Source organism: Hibiscus syriacus, unplaced genomic scaffold (assembly GCF_006381635.1).
Source record: "Hibiscus syriacus cultivar Baekdansim isolate YM2019G1 unplaced genomic scaffold, ASM638163v2 tig00110621_pilon, whole genome shotgun sequence".
In the NCBI taxonomy this organism is placed as follows: Eukaryota; Viridiplantae; Streptophyta; class Magnoliopsida; order Malvales; family Malvaceae; genus Hibiscus; species Hibiscus syriacus.
Window position 1 is genome coordinate 241,086 of NW_024062802.1, and position 20,979 is coordinate 262,064.

The 20,979-nt window shown below is 33.2% G+C and overlaps 1 protein-coding gene and 1 pseudogene across 1 annotated transcript; one reads left to right on the plus strand and one right to left on the minus strand.

Annotated features, from left to right (window-relative positions):
• The first annotated feature begins 7,985 nt into the window (after positions 1–7,985).
• LOC120136126 (cytochrome P450 84A1-like) lies at positions 7,986–9,948 on the plus strand. The gene is made up of 2 exons (XM_039152240.1): positions 7,986–8,949; positions 9,233–9,948. The coding sequence occupies exons 1-2, from the start codon at positions 8,035–8,037 to the stop codon at positions 9,851–9,853; spliced, it is 1,536 nt and encodes a 511-aa protein (XP_039008171.1). The 5' UTR covers positions 7,986–8,034; the 3' UTR covers positions 9,854–9,948.
• Positions 9,949–14,801: 4,853 nt separating this feature from the next.
• Positions 14,802–19,801, minus strand: LOC120136123 (annotated as a pseudogene).
• Between the last annotated feature and the right edge of the window lie 1,178 nt (positions 19,802–20,979).

Sequence of the window (20,979 nt, forward strand, 5' to 3'; positions counted from 1 at the left end):
ATGTCTTGGAGCTGAGCATAGTCGAACTCGAAGGCCTTTGGTGGGCACGATTCCCTTCGTCGTGAAGTTGAAACCGTGGATAGCCCATTCGTTGTGAAGTTGAGCCTCAAATTGGATATCCTTCGTCGTGAAGTTGAAATCCAAATATTTTTGTTGTTTCGAGGCCGATATCCTTTGCCATGAAATTGAAATTGACTTTGAAACTGGAAAGTTATTTGTTGACAACTAGTCACCCATTCGCTGTGAAGTTGGGCTTGTGTTGTCTCGAGTTCAATATCCTTCGCTGTGAAGTTGAAATCGACTCAAATGAAACTGAAAAGTTGTTTGTTGACAGTCAGTCGCCTCTTCGCTGTGAAGTTGAGCTTGTGTTGTCTCGAGTCCAATATCCTTCGCTGTGAAGTTGAAATTGACTCTAAATGAAACTGAAAAGTTATTTATTGACAGTCAGTCTCCCCTTCGCTGTGAAGTTGAGCTTGTGTTGTCTCGAGTCCAATATTCTTCGCTGTGAAATTGAAATTGACTCTGAATGAAACTGAAAAGTTGTTTGTTAACAGTCAGTCGCCCCTTCGCTGTGAAGTTGAGCTTGTGTTGTCTCGAGTCCAATATCCTTCGCTGTGAAGTTAAAATTGACTCTGAATGAAACTGAAAAGTTGTTTGTTGACAGTCAGTCGCCTCTTCGCTGTGAAGTTGAGCTTGTATTGTCTTGAGTCCAATATCCTTCGATGTGAAGTTGAAATTGACTCTGAATGAAACTGAAAAGTTGTTTGTTGACCGTCAGTCGCCCCTTCGCTGTGAAGTTGAGCAACCACCATCAATTTCCGAATGCACTTTTTGAATCGATCATCTTTCATCTTTAAGTTGAAATTTGACTATAAAAGCTGTAAAAAATATGTGTGCTAAAAATGATAAATGTGATGCTCTTAAGTGTGTCTAAGATGTATGCAACATGATATAATTTTGTTTTATCTCTTGGATTGAGCCTCATTTTTATCTGTTGATCTTGTCGTTGGAATCAACCATGCCCCATTTTAAGCTTTGAATTTACAGACCTTTCATATTTGAGACTGTCCTGTTTAAAAATATTTTTCTCATTTTTCTTGTTTTAGGAGGAAAAATGATAAAAATTCTGTAAAATATCGTTCGCAATTGAATCAAATTATAAACATGAGTTCAAAGTATATCAAAGGAATTAATAGCTCTTTTAACGCTTTCAGAGTTACAGCTCTTTGACAAATGTTCAAAATGATGAGTTGGCTTTAGGTTGACTTAAGGTTTCAGTCATAAAAAGGTCATTTTTTATTGCAACGTGCTTTTTTTTTGTTTGACATTTTAATTGGGTGCGGACAAAATGACGCAACTAGCATGATCAATTACTAGACCTTTTAATTCGGTCATCTAAAATCTTCCATTTGTTCAAGCCTTGTAAGCTCCTCCAACAAAGGTAGTGCAGAAATATCGGTCTAAAAATAAAATTCCTGAGTGCACGTGTGAAGTTGACTATAACAGGTGTTCCTTAACTCCCTTAGTCCATCATTATCGAAAATTGCTTGCTTAGATAAATTTGATTTAATTTGCCGTTATCTGCTAGCTGAATTCATAAAGCCGGGGCGTTTAACCAATTGTTTTAGAGGGGCAACTTAACATTATAATCAAGTTAACTGAAGGGTTCATCTCATCACAAAGTCTTCAGGCGGACAATAGCAGTGGAGCAAACACCGAATTACCAAGTGTTCGAGCAATATCATGGTTTAAACGTAATCTACTCATAAGGCCAGAGCTTTCAAGTTTCCTCTATAACCAATTGCCTTAGTGGAATAACTCAGCTTTACGGATTTAATTTCTTAAGTTTGTCAAGAAGAATCTGTTATAGTCTAGGTGTTGTTGAAAGTCAAGGAATATCATTTTTAGAGTTCAATTTCCAAGCAACTGACCTAAAATAGATTTACCTACTCTACTATTCCATCTTTAAAGATAATGATCATCATTGAACGTCTTAAATAAAAAGTATACTAATGTCATATGCAAAAAGATGCCCCATGTTGTCCGCACCTTATGAAAGGAAAAGGTTATATTGGTTTATTGCAAGAGCAGAGTACGATGTTTGAGTGCATATTATGGGTAAAGTCAATTTCCTTGTTTTAAATCATGTTACTTCGTCAAAGATTTGTAACTTTGAACCATTTACAGAGTTTCTTAATTCTTAATTCAGATGATATTCAAAGAATTGCAAGTTTGCAAATGTGATTCATTGTTTAACATCTTTAAAGTAACATAAATTTATTTAAAAGTCCTTCCAAAAACTTGAGAAAAAAATGAAAAATAAATTCAAACAGAATGCCTCAAATGATGAAATGATATTCCTTACTTGGATGCCCCCAAGTTATTGAAGTTGATCCAGTTCTGGTTACGCATCTTTTGCACGACTCTCTTGAATGCATAACAATTCTCAATTGTGTGCCCTGGGACACCGCCGTGATATTCACAATGAGCATTCTCGTCATACCACTTGGGGTATGGGGACTTCATGGTTTCTACCAGGTATGGTGACACTACATGGGTGTCAAGAAGTTGTTGGTAAATATCATTGTAGGTCCTGGGAATAGAATCAAAATGTTCCCATTTTTTATGAGACATGTGAATGTAATAAAAAAAGAAAAATAATGTGAAATATGCATGAATGCATGATGCATGCAACGTTCGAGGCATTGATAAAAAAATATGTTTGTTATTAAAAATAATCCTTGTTGGAGGCAAAAGTGTTTTATCTTTTAAGAGACAAAATATCCTGACAGCTTCTGACATGTTGACTAGTCTTCTGCCTTCGTCTTTCACCGATTGAATAACATGTCGAACCGCTCTGGCTTCTCTGGATGAACCGTGCAAATGTTGAGTTACTTTTTGTACTGGCCCAAGAAGTCTCGAATGACTGCATCGCTGACATTTATCTTTTATTGAACATGTTCCCAATGAATACATCATTGGAGCCCTCAATTGATAGGAACTATATGAAGTTCATTTGTCTGTTTCTTGAATTCGTCAGCAAGGGTCTCCAATTTTAGCTATCGTTTTGCCATTGTTGTCTTTGAAGAGACTCCCTTCATCTTGCCCCTGCAACCTCTGCCAGTCAGTTCTTCAAAGATAGACTTTCATTGTGCTTGATGTAGACCTGATTCATTCTGAGTCCTTTATAATGTAGCATAGTGATACACTCTTCAATTGTGGGCACCACATCTTTTGGATTGAATGCAACACACAGTCGCCTTGTAGACTGTCCTCTGTATTTTCATCTATTGTATTACAACCCCTTTGTCCATTAATACAGATTATTCATGTTTAACAAACACATTTTTGGTGGATCAACACCCTTTTTAAAATATGCAAGTGATGAAAATAAAATAAATGAAAATGAAAATAATTAGTGAGGTGAAAATAATCAAAAATAATAATGAAAAATAAAAGTCCTACCCCACATGATGTTTACCCCACAAACTTTAAATCCTACTCGGACATGATCTCTATCTCGCATGTTAATTTCAAACAAATCTTAACTACATATTTGTTTAGTTCGCATGCTTTGAACAGAAAGTAAGGCAGGAAACAAAGTAGTTTAGGGTTTGGAATGGGGTTTTGGGGTGGGCTCTAATTCTCTGTACTCTCCCGGTTTAGGTTCTAAAAAAGGTACTCAAGTTCTCCTTGATGGTGCCCACTTGGGCTTGCCAGACCCTTAGTCCTAAGTCCATCACAAGCTTATGTGCACTAAGTTAAACTCGAGATGATACATTCCCTTATGTCCATACGGAGAATAAATTCACACGAAGACATAAGGTATATGAATCCCGAAGGTTACTTGCTAGGCCCATACGGAGAATAAATTCTCACGAAGACGTCGCTTTCGCCCCCACTTAAAAGGGTTCGGAGCTCGGGTATAGAGCTAGAGATAACAATTTTGAAAAATCTGAAATCATTAAAAAATGTTAATACAACTATTTATTTGAAAAAAAATAATCAAAGATAAATAATAAGAATCAAATAAATAAATAAAAATTTAAACTTGTAATTTTCGCTAAAAAAGACAACCAGAAATTAATTTCGGCCTGAGTCACTTACCTGTCCCCAGTGGAGTCGCCAAACTGTCGGAACCGTCTTTCGGTTGGGCCTTGGAATTGGGATTCGACTTGGATTAAATGAATTGGAGTCGTCACCGACCATTTAAAACGAATTTACGAAAATCAAAATTTAAATTGAAATATAAAAATTCAATTCGAATTAATTATTTTTGATCGATTGAAAGTATCTCTAAAAAGTCAAAAGTATTAGATTGTAAAAATGAAAATAAACATGAGAAAATAATAATAAAAAATAATAATATAATAATATTAATAAAATGAAAAAAATAAATAAATAAATATATATAAAACAATGTAAAAAGAAAAAAAATATTAAAATTAAGAGAAAATGAAATATATATATATATATATAAAGTAAATAAATAAAAAATGAAATAAAAAGAATAAGTCTAAAGTTGTTACATTTCCCATGTTTTGCGTGTAGAGAAACTGGATTTGTAATGAAAATGCTCTGTCACTCCTCATGCTTTTAGATACTGGTTTTGGATCCTACACGTTTATTTTTTGTCATTTTCTTCCCTCAGTTTTTCCAAATCGTTGCCCCTTCCTTTGATTTTGGTTCCACGTTTTTCTCTGTGTTTTCCTCTTGATGTATGAGTCTATTTATAGTCTAAAGAAACATATTTTTAGCTCAGATTTAGAGTTTTACTTGGACTCAAAATGCTTCGGTTTTAGTGTTTCAATAGGACTTAAATACGTTGGTTTTAGTGTTTCAATTAGACTCAAATATGTTGGTTTATTTTATGAATCTCACTAAATCGAAGTTGTTGAGTGTGAGGCCTGCAAAAATAATAAAATAAAAATATATTATTAATTATAAATAAATAAATAAATAAATATAGTAAAATATTTTTGTATACCCGGACAAAAACATGTTTCTACAATTTTCAACCAAGCGAAGGATAGTTGAGAAATTCATATGGAAGATCAAACACGGCGCCAAATTATATATCGACTGAGTTTGAGAATTCTTTTATTTGAAACTTAAATTTGTGGACTTTGAAAATTCACGAAAATAATATTCTACAATTTATAATAAATCTAGACAAAACTTACCCATACAAAACTTGATTTCATTGATACGTAAAATTTATTGTCAACTGATTTAATTATTTCAAAATCCATATAATTCTCCCTTGATTTTGAGAAGAAATATTTATGTTACTAAGCATGTAACAGGTATATCTCCTTTTCCATTCTACCTCCGTAAGCCACGAGCAAAATAAAACACATAAATATTGCCCACACTCTTTGTTCTTATGTGGGGGAGTTATTATATGGTTTCAACTCTTTCCGTCTATGATATTTATCGTAATTTAAATCAAGTTAATTCGATCGAAGAAAGTAAGTGAATTATAGGAGATTTTAACTACACTTTTTTTTATAAAAAAAACTGATTTATGAGTAAACTGAGTGAATTGGCGTTTCATTTTAGTTAAAAAGAAAAGGCTTAAGGTAAAAATAGGTATCTAAATTATATTTAAAGTTAATTTTTAGTGTCTAAAGAATTTTTCGTTAGAAATAGATGCTTATTGTCTCGACGTTACACTTTTTAAGTGTCTGTCATTAAATTCGACCATTAAGTGACACGTGTCATGTTTTATAAAAAATTAAATATTTTATTTTATTTTTAACGAAAAATCTTTGAACGTCTAAAATTAACTCTAGGTATAGTTTAAAAACTTATTTTTATATTAATCCCAAAAAAAACATGGATTTTTCCTTCTACTTTTCTCCATGAGGTTTAACCATAAAAGGGAAGAATGTCGTTTTTTCATATGAAGGGAGAGGCTGTAGTGGTTGAGGGATTTCGACTGCAAACGAAATTGATTACCAATATCTACATTGATTACGTGGCGGACCAAAGCCACACTCGAACCAGATTGCTGCCACCCGATAGGGCAGCTTGAAAATGGTGGAACCAAAGCAATCCACTCACATCTTTTCTCCATTATATATTATTGTAAATTTTAATTGGTCTCTTGCCACGTGGAATTAGATTTAAGTAAGAATAAAAATTGGAATATAAAGAAAATTAAAATAAAAGATTTACCTTTATGATAAATATTTATAGCATTTGATTTATGTTAGTTAATTAATAGATCGAACACTAATAATTAATCGAAAAAAATATCAATTTATTAACTATACTACTTTGGTGGTAGTAGTTTTCAGCAAATCATGATTATTGCCCTTTGAAAACGACCTTCAGTTGTCTTGACTGGTTCATCCCATCCCAAAAGGGAAATTTAAATGTAAAATTGGAGCCAATATTCGTTTATATTAGTGTAAAGTTAAACATTAATATGTGTAGAATTCGAAAACTAAGTGTTTGAAAAATAAATGAAGGAGCAATGACGTTCAAGTGATGCTTAAAACACGCAATCCTCACCATTTATCTTAGATTTTAAGAATAACCATTTTCAGTAAATTATAAAACCTATCTTTTCATTGATTAAGAATTTATTTATTAAGTTTTCCACGTGAAAAAGAAAATATATATTAAATAAATTAATAAGATGGACCTATTATAAGTTGATTTAATGGTGGATGACATATTAATTTCTTAAGTAAAATTTAATTTGAAAAATCGATTTTATTATATATGATCTATATTATCAGATTAATAAATTAAATGATGATTTTTAGAATAAAAATGATAAGACATTTAAAGGTTCAATGTCTAAGGCAGAATTACAAAAGGTCCGACATCAAATCCCTCACCTTTCCTTCACTAAATGACGAAAATTTTAATAATTCACCATTTAATTCAACCCTCAGTAGCTTAATAATTGATTTGTAAATGTGAAGTATCAGTTTAAAGGCCAGTTAATATATTTGATATTGAGTTTATATTTTATTTACTTAGTAGGTAAATTTTTTATATTTATTCTGAAAATACAATGGTGAAAGTATTTTTTAATAATACAATTTCCATAAGTTTTAGAATAGGCTTCATATGCCGATTATTTTGTATAATCTATTAATTGATATTAATAATATAGGGTAATTACAAAATAGTATTCGTTTATCTCTATTAGTCGTTGAGAACACACACCCTGCAAACATGCTACTCCAATTCAAGACCTCTAGAAGAACAACATTTTCTTTAATCATTGAGATCGTTTGATGAAATTCTCTAATCTATTGATTTGAATATAAAAATTCATTATAAAAATGACTCTTTTCATTTGTTTGATTCAAAATATCAAAATTTAAACTATGAATTTATTTTTTAAAAAAAGGTAAACTACACATTTAGTATCTCAATTATCACTTTTGTTCCATTTTAGTCATTCAACATTTTTTTTTGTAAAATCATGCATAACATTACATTTTTGTTTTATTTTGGTCTCTTACTGTTAAAAAGTGAATAGAATTGTTGACATGATTTTTTTTCAATGATTATGTATCATTATTTTATAGTGATTGGTTAGAATCACTATTAGTTTTTTATCGACGGATGATGAAAATGAAATTAAAACTAAATATTATATATGATTTTGAAAAAAAATAATTAGTGACAAAAACCGAAAGCTAAACAATATAATTAATAAATTTCATTTAAAATTTTATACAAAAATACCATTACTAAAATATAAATTTTCCAAGATAAATAACAAATTAAAAATTTGGATATACCATTAAAATTGTTCATGATTCATTTTTTTATACATAGACTATTAATTTTTAGGTAAGTGGGTATGGGTATTTAAAAAATGTAGCGACGTATAATTTCTCAATAAATAATTAATATGACCCAAGTTGTGCATTATTATTATTATTTCCCACAGGGTGTTCAAAAACCTGTATAAAAGAGGGCATAATATGTGACAAAAAGGTGGCAACATTCACAGAGTTGAAGTTTTGTAAGAAAAAAATCTAAGCCAAGGATAATATAATCTCTATGGTACAAAACATGGAGGCATTGCCGATGGCCCTTCTTTTCATCGTTCCTTTCTTATTTCTCCTCGGCCTCGTCTCTCGGTTAACTCGGAAACCATTTCCTCCGGGGCCCAGAGGGTTGCCAATCATCGGCAACATGATGATGATGGACCAGTTAACACACCGTGGACTGGCCAAACTTGCTCATAAATACGGCGGCATATTTCATATGAAGATGGGGTATTTGCATACTGTTACTATTTCTAACCCTGAAATGGCTCGCCAGGTACTTCAGGTTCAGGATAACATCTTCTCCAACCGGCCGGCCACCGTAGCCATAAGCTATTTAACGTACGATCGAGCCGACATGGCGTTTGCTCATTACGGACCCTTTTGGAGACAGATGCGGAAGATTTGTGTGATGAAGGTGTTCAGCCGGAAGAGAGCGGAATCGTGGGCGTCCGTCAGGGACGAAGTCGATTCCATCGTGAAAGCCGTGGCGGCCAACGAGGGAAAGTCCATTAACGTCGGTGATTTGATCTTTAACCTCACGAAGAACATCACTTACAGAGCGGCTTTCGGTTCGATCTCGCAAGAAGGACAAGACGAGTTTATCAAGATCTTGCAGGAATTCTCCAGGCTCTTCGGTGCTTTCAATATTGCCGATTTCATCCCGTGGCTCACATGGATCGATCCTCAAGGTCTAAACACTAGGCTGAAGAACGCTCGTCATGCATTGGATAAGTTCATCGACACCATCATCGACGACCACATCCAGAAGAGGAAGAAAAACGTCGACCATGGCGCCAGTGAAGTCGACACCGACATGGTCGATGATTTGCTTGCTTTTTACAGTGAGGAAGCAAAAGTAAACGAATCAGACGATCTACAAAACTCAATCAACCTCACCAAAGATAACATCAAAGCCATTATCATGGTATTTATGTTCCCTCCATTCTCATATACCTGCTATTTTAATTTTCAACTACGTGTTGCAAAAATTTTCATTTTATAAATAAGTTTATTTAATTTAAAATTAAAAAATCATCATAACCAAAAACAAAAATGCTACGTATTTTATTTTTTAATTTCTAATATTTACTCTTTATTTTGTTATACAAGAATAATTAAAGGGTTTTCTTTTTATATGTCGCCTCTGTTTCTTTAAAATTCTCATTACATGCATATAGTTCTGATGAGTGAGAACATGATTTTTAAAGGACGTGATGTTCGGCGGGACGGAGACGGTGGCATCTGCGATAGAGTGGGCCTTGTCGGAGCTGATGAAAAGTCCGGAGGATATGAAGAGAGTCCAGCAAGAGTTGGCGGAGGTGGTGGGTCTGGACCGCCGTGTGGAAGAATCCGATATGGAAAAACTAACCTTCCTGAAGTGCACCCTCAAAGAAACCCTCAGACTCCACCCGCCAATTCCGTTGCTCCTCCACGAAACAGCTGAGGACACCGTGGTGGCAGGGTATCAAATCCCGGCGAAGTCGCGCGTGATGATCAACGCGTGGGCTATTGCCCGGGACAAGGATTCATGGGAAGACCCCGACAGTTTCAAGCCATCGAGGTTCTTGAAAGAAGGTGTAGCGGACTACAAAGGAAGCAACTTCGAGTTCATACCGTTCGGGTCGGGTAGAAGGTCCTGTCCGGGTATGATGCTCGGGTTATACGCGCTGGATCTGGCTGTGGCTCATTTGCTCCACTGTTTCACGTGGGAATTGCCTGATGGGATGAAGCCAAGTGAACTCGACATGAACGATGTTTTTGGACTCACCGCACCTCGTGCAACTCGACTCTACGCTGTACCGAAGAAACGTTTGATATGTCCATTCTGAGGATATCGATGAAGAAGAAGAATAATAAGAAAGAGACAAAAGTAAGTTTGAAGGTGGGAGTTTGATTTTTCTAAAATATATTTTCATTTTAATTACTTTGGGAACATGGACGGAGCTCTCCTAGGTTCAAAGGGACCTGAATCCGGTTAAGATATTCGGTATAATTTTAGTTTAATATTATTTTGGTTAATGTAAAAAATATTTAAATTTAAAAAATATAAAAAATTATTAAATATTTAATCAAGTAAGAGTTAAACTAAAGAATGATAAATCCGAGTTCTCAAATTTTTGGTCTAATTATAATTTAGGTCATTGTAAGTTTAAATATTAGACAAATTAGAAGTCGTCTTATAAATTTTGAGTTTTTTTTTTTATAAATTTAAGGTGAATACAATGTAGTATATGTACAAAGACTTTCAATTATTGATAATGAACGCTCATACACCAGTGACGGATCCAGAAATTTATAAATGGGGTCTAAAATTTTAATTTTATTTTCTAAAAATAATGGGGTGCAAATTTTTTTTATTTTTTCCATTTTTATTTAACATATTATACTAAATTTCACTTTTTTTTCCTTAAATAATGGGGATGCACTTGAACCTAAAAGGCTTAGTGAAGACAATATTTCAAGAATAGAAAGAGATTTTGAAGAAAAAGTAAATACGATTTTAGGGTTTAATACTGTGAAGTGTAAAAGATTTAGGGTAAATTATATATTCAATACTTAAACTATCAGTTTTATTTTATTTTAGTACCTAAACTTTAATTTATTTTAAAATAATATATAAATTTTACTTTTTGTTTCATTTTGGTACCTCACGTTAAAAACTTAGTGGAACTGTTTCAATATGCCACTTTTTATGTGTAAATTGCATCATTCATCACTTAACTATCAGTGGAGTTTAATTTTTTACTTTAATCACTTAACCTCAAATTACTCCTAATTTAATCACTATACCTTTCAAATTTAATTTTTTATTTTAATTATATATTAAAAAATAATGATAAAAAATGTCATGTCACAAAAATTATTAATAAAATAAATTAGAGTGATTAAAATATGAGCAATTTGAAAGTTGAGTAGTTAAATTAAAAAAAATTAGACTTTAGTGACCAAAAGAGGGGTGAGAAGATAATTAAGTGATGAATGATATAATTTATCTATAAAAAATGTCACACGCAGTAGTTCTGTTAAGTTTTTAACGACGGGATACTAAATGATATAAAAAATAAACATTATGTATGGTTTTGAAACAAATAAAAATTTAAGTATTAAAATGAAACAAAACTAATAATTTAAGTAATAAATGTATATCACCCAAAGATTTATCCAGTGGAGAAGTGACATGCTTTTGTTTCTTGTGTTTTCCACTACACTCTTCTTTGTGTTTAAGGTAAGTTGGATTATAAAGAGTTAGGTAAAGGATCATTCTCAATTTTCACCCATTTTCATTCATATTCACACTTTCTCAAAACCCTAGTAAGCAATCCATATTGAATCATGCATGTATCTTTTGTGGAATTAATGTAAGAGCTTTTCCAATTAGCTAAAAAGGCTTAAAAGACCTAAATTAAATGCTTAATATTTTAGAGGGACTAAAAATTAAAATAACTCATTAAATATGGGAAAGTCAATGCCCCTACCTAGGGCTACCCGTCCATATATAAATGCTCATAATTTTAGTTTGTTTTGTTTGGTTTGATAAAATAGCTTTTGTTGAAATGAAATTTTTAGTTTGATTTACATTTACTTTTCGATTTTATATATGAAATAATTGTTTTTTAATTTTAAATATATGCTTTTATTTAAAATAAAAAATAAAAAAATATAATTATTGGAATTTATGAATTTATTTGATAATTCCATAAATGCACTAATTAAATTATATTATTTGATCTAAATTATATTATCATAATTTAGCTTTAGGTGCCGAATTTTGAGTATGATGCACGTCCTGAAGATTAGGACTTAGGAGAGTTACGGTTGGGACACAGATAACGCGAATGCAGTTTGTGTGATTAATGATGAGTTAATGTGTTTTTGAAATTACATTTTGACATTATACAAAATGTTGTTCAAACACTCTTTTCCTAATAAAAAGGATATGTGATTTTTTTTTTATATTTTTAATATATTGAATTATTTATTTAAAATAATAGATACGTAATTGACCCCCTAAGCAGGGGTGTATCTAGGCCATGGCTCACCCCAATCTCAAAAAAAAAAAAAGATAAATTACTTATTTATCTATCTACTTATTATTTAGTTTCCATTTTGGTCACTCAACTATTATTTATTTTAAATCACACTTAATGTTACGTTTTGGTTTTATTTTGCTCACTAATCTTTAAAAAATTAGTAGTGATGTTCACGTGTCATCATAAGATAATACCATTTTAGGATTGAAAGATAATTTAAAAATGTCATCTTAACACTATTGTTATTTGTTAATTTTTTTAATGGTAGGTTATCAAAATATAACCAAAACGTAAGGTTATGTACGATTTAAAAAAACTATAGTTGAATGACCAAAACATAAATTAAGTAATAGGTGAGTGACCGAATAATTAGTTTATCCTAAATAATAAATATGTTTGAACTAGGTTAAAAAATTATATTTATCAAATTAATATATATTTTAGATTTAATCTCTCTCTATATATTTAATCCATATATATATAATTTTTTTTGGAATGGGCATTCCTTGGCGAGGTCGGTGTGTGTATATATATATCATTGCATTTTTAAATTAAAACTATATATAAATTATTTTAGATAAAAAATTTATTATACTTGTACTGGTATAACTTACAATTTTTTTTTCTGAATACGTGATTGCCTTTGGGGGAAAGGCATTAGTCTAATAACGATATGATTTGTATAACGAAATTGATTATGTATATCAGGGCCGTGGCTAGCTTGTCGAGGTCCTGTGTAAATTCTTATAAAGGAGTTCCTATTTTTTTTAGATATATTCAATTCCGGGACCCCTATTTTTATATTTTTTAATGACAACAACTGATAGATATACTCGATTTCGGGACCTCTATTTTTATGCTTCTTAATGACAACAACTAATAGATATACTCAATTTCTACTTATTAATAACAACAACTAATATATATATTCAATTTTAAGAACCCTATTTTTTGGAGACTCTGCGCGATCGAGCACCTTACGCCCCCTCAACCACGCCTTAGATCAAGATACATCATGTGAAGAACTTATTGAAGAAACATTGTTTAAATCATCGTTAAACTCTGTTATAAAATTAGTATAATTTAAATTTATTAATAACATTGAAATCGATGTGATGTTTGAATGGTTAAGAAAAGGACTCCTTGATGAGGAGTTGACATCAAAAGATTGATAGGAGTGGGAGGCCGTGTCCTCTACTGCAAAAACCATTTTCGTGTTTGGATAATTCTCACATTATTTTTATTTATTTTTTCATAATTTCGTATTGCTGACGTTTTCTTCCGTTGGCTGATAGCAACGTGCATGGCCCATGCGACCTTGCTTTCGTCTCTTTTTCTTTCTATTTCTTTTTAATTCCATATATATATATATATATATAAATTACTAAAAGTTGGTTTGAAATTAAAATTTAACAATAACATATTGATATTTAATTTATTAATTGCACATAAAATTATAAATAATTGAATCTTAAATTACTATGCACATAATACCATATTCAGTGTGTATATTGTGAATCTTTTTGGGTTTTTCATACCTACTTCGTTTATTTGACATCTCTCCAACAAATCATTATTAAAATATAATTATTTGATATCCCGTAAAATTTGATAATTAAAAATCGACTTAAACCGTAATATTCTCCAACAAATCATTGAATTATATGAATAATTTTTAAAAAATTCTGCCATTGCCTAGATATAAATATAACTTCTACCTTCGGCTTGCAAGCCTGAAGATGGCAGCTGACAGAGAGTGAGCTCCTTAATATTTCATTTAAGGTCGGAAATATTTTTTTTCCTCTCTCATAAGTTCACTGACAAAAAGGTCAAATTTTTACGGAAAGAAACGCTGTCGAAAATGGGGAGGACAGGCTGAGTTGGTATTGATGTATAAGCCGTTGACAAAAGGGGAATATTTAAATGGAAATTTTTGGAATAAAATTGATCTTTATGTTTTCCTATTTTTTTTTTCTCTAAAAGGGATAAATAATTATTTTGATTCGAAAACTCTATACCGATTTTAATTTTAGGCTTTGTTTTTTTGTAGATAATACTCTATGGCACATTGTAGGAGTTCTCATTTAGCGGCCAATCAAGGTCGAACTCATACAGCCCCGGCTGGGATTGAGCTTCCACCCCTAGTGGGTCAAACCCAAAATCAAGATGAAAATCATGAGACTGACAGGAATGAGCAGCATGAGAATCAGACCTAATGATAGAAAACTGTAATTATTTAAAATGCATACAGTATAATAAACCAGCAACTCCTTAAACCATATCAATTTAATTACTATTAGAGTTTTATAATCTAAATTTTATTTAATTGGACTTGAAATATTTTCAATATAACTCAATTTTTAAAGGAATAAAATAAAGATAAAAAATTGATCATACCTGATGCGCTACAGCCTCAAGTCACCGTTGATTTCGGCCGGGCCGGGGATGTGGGGACGAAGTCCCCTGCGATATATACCTTACCGCACATATTGATTATTGAATACATATACTGTTGAACTTCTATTATTAGACATTGACCAAAGATAGAAAACCTAATTTGAGTAGATTTCGACTATGATATCAGTAAAATATACATAACTAACACATGCACGTTGAACTTATTAAAATTTCTTCATGTTCCTTAAAATAATTTTATCCTGGTACCCATATTCAATTATGCATGGGAAAAGCGCTTAAGACAACCTGTGTCCTAAGCAGGCATGATGCTACTGTTAAAGCTTATAGTTAAATTTGGCAGAGTCGACTAACAGACCAAGTTCCTATTACAAATAATGAAAATACAGAATGAATTGCTCACGATTGCCTTGGTAAGACTCATCATGGGTGCCAATAACTACATGATGATCCCTTCTTGCAGTAACCGCTTTCGTAAAATTTACAAACTCGCTGCCCTTTGGGCGGTGGTGGTCTGAAAGAATCGACCCCCTTTGGACCACCATTCGATGACTGTCTATTCCAAGGATACCTGCCCCTACCAAAACTTGAATCTCTTCCCTCGTAATCCCGGTCCCTTGAAACAACATGTCTCTGTTGGCTTACCCAACAGGGTGGATGCGCTGTGGTCGTGCTTGAATTGATACTTCCGTTTTCCAGGAATGCTCCCTGATCTGTTCCCCGACCGACATTTCTAGTTCCTTGACCTAAACCTCCCAAAGTAAAAGTTGTAATTCCTTGATCCAATCCCAAATTGGGGTCTGTAGTTTCTGGCCCTGGTCTCCAAGCAGTCTCTGCAGTAGCCATGCCCCAAGTTGTTACCGGGGGCGCAGGAGGCTGCGTGTCTAAACGAGCTTCAAATTGGTTAACCGAGACATGTCTGGGCCTTGTAACTTCATCTGCTACAGGACTTGAGGAAGAATTCCTATCGGAACTCTTACCAGCATCAAGAACCTCAGACTGAGAGACCCCAAACTGCTCATTGGTTGCAGTTGGCTGAGATAGCATTTGTAGATCAATTCCGGAGCTCAAAGTATCTCTTTCTCCTGGATCAGGTGCAGGGCTGAGTCCTTCTACAGGGCTAAAACAATCATGTTCAGCTCCTTGTGCCAACTCTCCATTCGAACGCAACGTTGAAGTAGGTGAAGGCAAGCCATTAAGTGACTCCATTGCTTCAACTTCAGCCAAGAGATCCGAAACAGATTCATCGGCCAAAGAATACTCCCAACCAGATGCATTATTTGCATGATCTGTGGGAGAAGAATGCATCAATTGGCTACTTCCTGAATTTGGTGTAGCGGAATGATTATTTTCCAAGTCAGTTGGTTTCAAAGAAAACTCTGGCACAAGATCCGGCCTCCATTCCTCTGCAGAAGGTTTCACTGGAGCAGAGGAATACCCACCCCATTCACCAGTAACTTCAGGAAGTTGTGATCCAGTACCCACTAGACTCAGAACAGTACCCCAACTAGGACCTGAATCCTGATGAGGAACACTCAAAGAAAGAAACTGTTTGGTTTCGGTAGCCTGAATTTTTGAGTCTTCGTTGCTCAACTTTGATGTAGAGGTAGGAATATTTGAGAAATCAATATCCTGATTGTGCTCTGATGCTTCAAAAGCCCTTGCCAGAGAAATAAGGCCAGAATTCAAATCCCATCCATTTGAAGTATTGTTTAGTGGAGAAGATCTCCGGCTTTGCCCACAAGATTTTCCTAATTCTCTGTCATTATCTTGCTTCACATTTTCAGCAATAATTTGACCTTCAGCGGTCTTGTTCAAATCTTCGTTCATGTCAATTGAACCACAGTCCCATCTTCTAACCCCATGACCGTTGCTAGCTTGATGAAACTCGGTTTCACAAGGTTTTTGAGATGCTGTAGATGAGGGAAGGGAACTACTCACTTGGTGCTGGCCAGGGAAGTAATTATCACCCTTCACGGAGTCCCAATTTGGTAAAGGACTTCCTGTCTGAACTGGATTTGAATTAACAATGTCTACCGAGGCACTACAAGGAGAAGATTGAGAGTCTGATTCTTTGCTCTTCACATATTCATTTGCTACCACAACAATGATTACTTATATCATTCTGCATTGACTTCGAACTCTCCTCAACCTGTTTGTTTTCCATCGGTTTCACATTCAAATCCCTACTCTCCCTAACATCACCATCCCTATTATGGCATCCATCACCAGAGGCAATCCTTGCGGCCTCAATTGGTACAGTGCTGTTATGAAATAACTTTTTCTCTTGGCTGTGCTTCCCATCAAAAGCAACGGTTAAGAGAACGGAGTCATCCTGCTTTTCACTTGTTCGCCATATTCTCAGATTAGGAGGGAAAAGGCCACCCATGTTCCATTTTTGTAACATTGCCATAGAAAATGGCCCTTGAATTTTTCCGAATGGGTCTTGATAGTGCCATATTTTATCTTTTTCAATATTATTTACAGATAGCTCCGCTCCTGTAGAATGCGGTGGTATGCTAGCTTCCCTACCATCACTGTTACTATCAACAGTTATGGGTTGACCATCAACCTTTTTGCTAGTTTTACAACTCTTAACATCAGAAATTATGGGTTGGCCATCACTGTTCCTGTCAACAGCCAATTGGGTAGCAAAAGCTTTTGTGCCTCCTCTTGTTATGGTATCAACGAGCCTCGAATGATCTTTGGTGAGAAAGTGTGAATCAAGAAGCTTAAACATTTCAAAGTGCCCTACCCTTGTTTTTCCAAACAATTTTATAAGCATTGAATCACAAACAATGTAAGATTTCTGGCAAGGATCGCGAAGATTGCTTCTTGTTATGTACTCGAGCAATAATGCCTGAACATCAAAACGAGAGACCACAGATGTGTCGCCATTTCTCACGTGTGCCACAAATTCAAGAAGCTCCTTTGTTATCCAATTTATGCCTTCCGGAAAAGGCATCCCATTTGTAACATCTGCTCTCGCAGCTTCTAGAGATTCAACTTTGTTCAAAAAGTTCTCTTGCCTTGTTGATTTTCTTCTCTTATAAGAACTTGCTCCTACGTCTCCAAAAGAATTTTCCCTGTTACCACGTTTAGGATTACTACGGTTAATAAGCTCACCAGACGAATCTCCATTAGGAGCCATGATAGCAATTTCTTTGCAGGGATTTTTAGCTTTCATAAGCTCATCGAAACTTAAAGATATTTTCTCTTTCAACAAAATCCAATAAACCTTGAAGAGATACTCCCAGCTAGTTTTGTCATCAAAATCCACTTGAACCTGCACAATACAATTAAAAGGCATTTAAGATAAAAAGTATACAGTCTTCGATAATATAAGCATGCCTATAACTACAATAGTTACCAAATAAGGAAGCATACTAGGGGGAAAAGGTTGAGACATTCGCAGGAATCAATTGTACAAGGCAGTTAATCATACCGTTTCCTTATTTTCTACTCCATGGTTTTCAATCAGCATTATAGTTCTCATGCACGTTCCACAAAATCCTTTAGTCCCTCTTACATTCACGTAATCTGCATCTTTAGTGCAATTCTTGCACAAGGAATAAGTACACGTATAGCACATATAGTATGAAGCTTTCAGACAAGCGCTACATATATGCCACCCTGAAATGTACAAATAGAACACCAGAAAATTAATGAAACAACAAATTCATCATTGAAACTTACTAATAAGTTGTTAATTTATAAAAAAAAATATTAGCACAATAACTAATCCAGAAGCAAGAGTCAAAGTCACTGAACAAACACGTAAGTTACCATTCACTTGAGAAGAAACAACCCAAAACAATGCAATGATAGACATGGAAAGCTACCAGTTGACAAGCCACCATCCAACAGCATATGTTAATGGTAAATGAGATGAATAATCCAATAAGCACTCGAGAACAAAGAACCCAAACCAATGCAATGAGAGACATGGAAAGCTACCATTCTATAAGCATGTGAACAGTAAGAACAACAGTTAAATTAATTGTGAAACAAGTAAAGAAGAGCATGGATCTGGATTAAAATAAGACAAGATTCAATAGTCATGTAACACATTTAAATGAAACTGAAATAGAAGTGACAAATATGTAGAAGAGCTAACTAAAATGCAACATACCGCAATTCCATTTCGCCTTTGATTTAAAGAATTCTTCATCCCTTTTGATACATGCCGGATGGTACGCCTTAGGACAGCCCCTGATACATTAAATCTCATATGATTAACCAAGTAAACAGAAGAATCACAAAACTATATTCATTAATATACTATATCATATATATATATGTCTGCAAAACTATGTAGGAGCAAAAGGTAAAGTAAACAAAGTAAAACAAATATATCACTACACAATCAAATTTTAAGAGCAACAAGGTTTTCAGACCAAATGTACAATGATAGAATTACCAATTACACAATTCTTCAATGAATCATGTGAACTTTCTTGATTCTTGGAATTTTAATATTGAAATAAAAAGTATAAAAAACCATTTGTTACACAATTTCGTATTAAAAAAAAGGAATGAGAATGAAGTTGAAACTTTAAAATCAAAGGTTATGTTATTTCTCTAATCTTTTATAAAGTGATTTCAATACGATTTTTGTGTTGAAAATATGAGATAGTGATTAAGTATCAAATGAGATGAAGGTGCAAAATTAATAGAAAATCCTATTAAAAATTGTCTGAGTTTAAAAACAATAATTTTGAAAATAGTCCCCCAATACATTATTTATCGAATATCTTTTAATTGCTACAAAATTTGAATGGTGCATTTACAAAAAATAAAAGGACCGCTCACAATTTTAATTTTAATCTGATTTAAATAGTGATTTATATAATGTATAAGGAGATTTTGAAATTTTGGTTTTAGCTACTGCTAAGATCACGAATCAGCTACATAGAAGAGAAATTTTGAATCTCACTTGCGATCACAAAGCACGAGACTTCCGCCATCGAAGCATATAAAGCAAACGTCTTCTTCATCGTCAATGTTAGGTGGCGCCACCGGCACCGATGATGACATGATTCTGGCCTGATTCTTCGGCGGCCTTCCCCGCCTCCGTTTTCCCGTGCTCATCTCGAAAGCTTTGACTCCATCCCCTGCCTCCTTCTCCACCGCACCACCATCACCATCTCCTTGGACCGCCTCTCCAGAGATTCCGAGATCATTCATATCCGTATTCTTCCGGTATTGATCGATGAACTCCAACCCTTGACGATCGAGATTCAAACTATTGTTACTATTCCCAACATCACCGCCGTCGCCGATGTCTGGTCTTGTGAATAAGGCTTAAACAGAGTCGTGGTAGATTCAACTTGTTGACAATTTTTCAATCAAATAAAATGAAATATAGAATGATATATATTTCTATGAGGTTAACCAAAAAAAAAAAGGTAAACCCTAGAGATGGAATTGGAGATTGAGAAATGGTCGAGCTGTGAACAGTGGGGTCACATGGAAGGCATTGTTTGGTAATAAACAAATAAAGGTTTATTTAGCTTAAAAACCGTTTTTAAAAAGGTATCCTTTCTTGAAGAACGGAGGGGTTTGGTAGCTCAAACTCGCAATAATTAAATTTTACTTTGAAAGGAGGACCCAAACACGGCTCATAATATTTTGCAGCTCTTAAACACCACGTGGTTAATACGCACCCACTGTAAATACATGCCGAAAAAGTACGTGTCCCACACTCGTATAGAATTTCTTTCCCCCTTTTTAGTTAAACATAAAAATAAATTAGTTTTACAATTTTCAAATTCCTAATCTTTATTTTTTTAAAAGGTTTATACAAAAATAAGTATAAGAATTATGTATATTTTCTCATTTAATTGTTTATATTATTTTTCAATCAATTCATAGGTTGAACGTTATAAATATTACCATTTTAAATATCTCAACCGTAATAATTATTAACAATTTCTATTAAATGACACATTTCATATTCTGATAATTTCTATTAAATTGCTCAAATTGAATACACTTATTTCATAACCATACGTCATTCTCTTCCCTTGCCACACCATGTTCTTGCGCGTAAAATAAATGCAGTTTCCAAATTAAAGTATATTTGGTAATGTTTTTTAAAAATACTTTTAATTAAAAAAAATCTGTTTTGGCCGTAAAATTAATGTCAAACGGATAAAAAATAAAAAAATTACGTATAAACGATAATTTCAAACCAACCGCAAAAGTTAAGATTTTTTACTTTTCATTTTCAACTTTACATTTAGTCTACTCAATTATATATTTACATTTTTTTAATAATTTAATACCAATATCCTTAAAAAAATAATTTATTTTAGTAACTTAAAAATAAAAAAAATTCATGGTTTATATATTAAAATATTAATAGTGAGTTATTGTAAAATATATTTGTATCATAATTATATTTTTATTTGTATTTTCAATTTTTAATTTATAAAATAATGTTTATAATAAACATTTTATCTTTTCAAATTCACTTTTTAACAATAATCTAAAATAATTAAATTTTA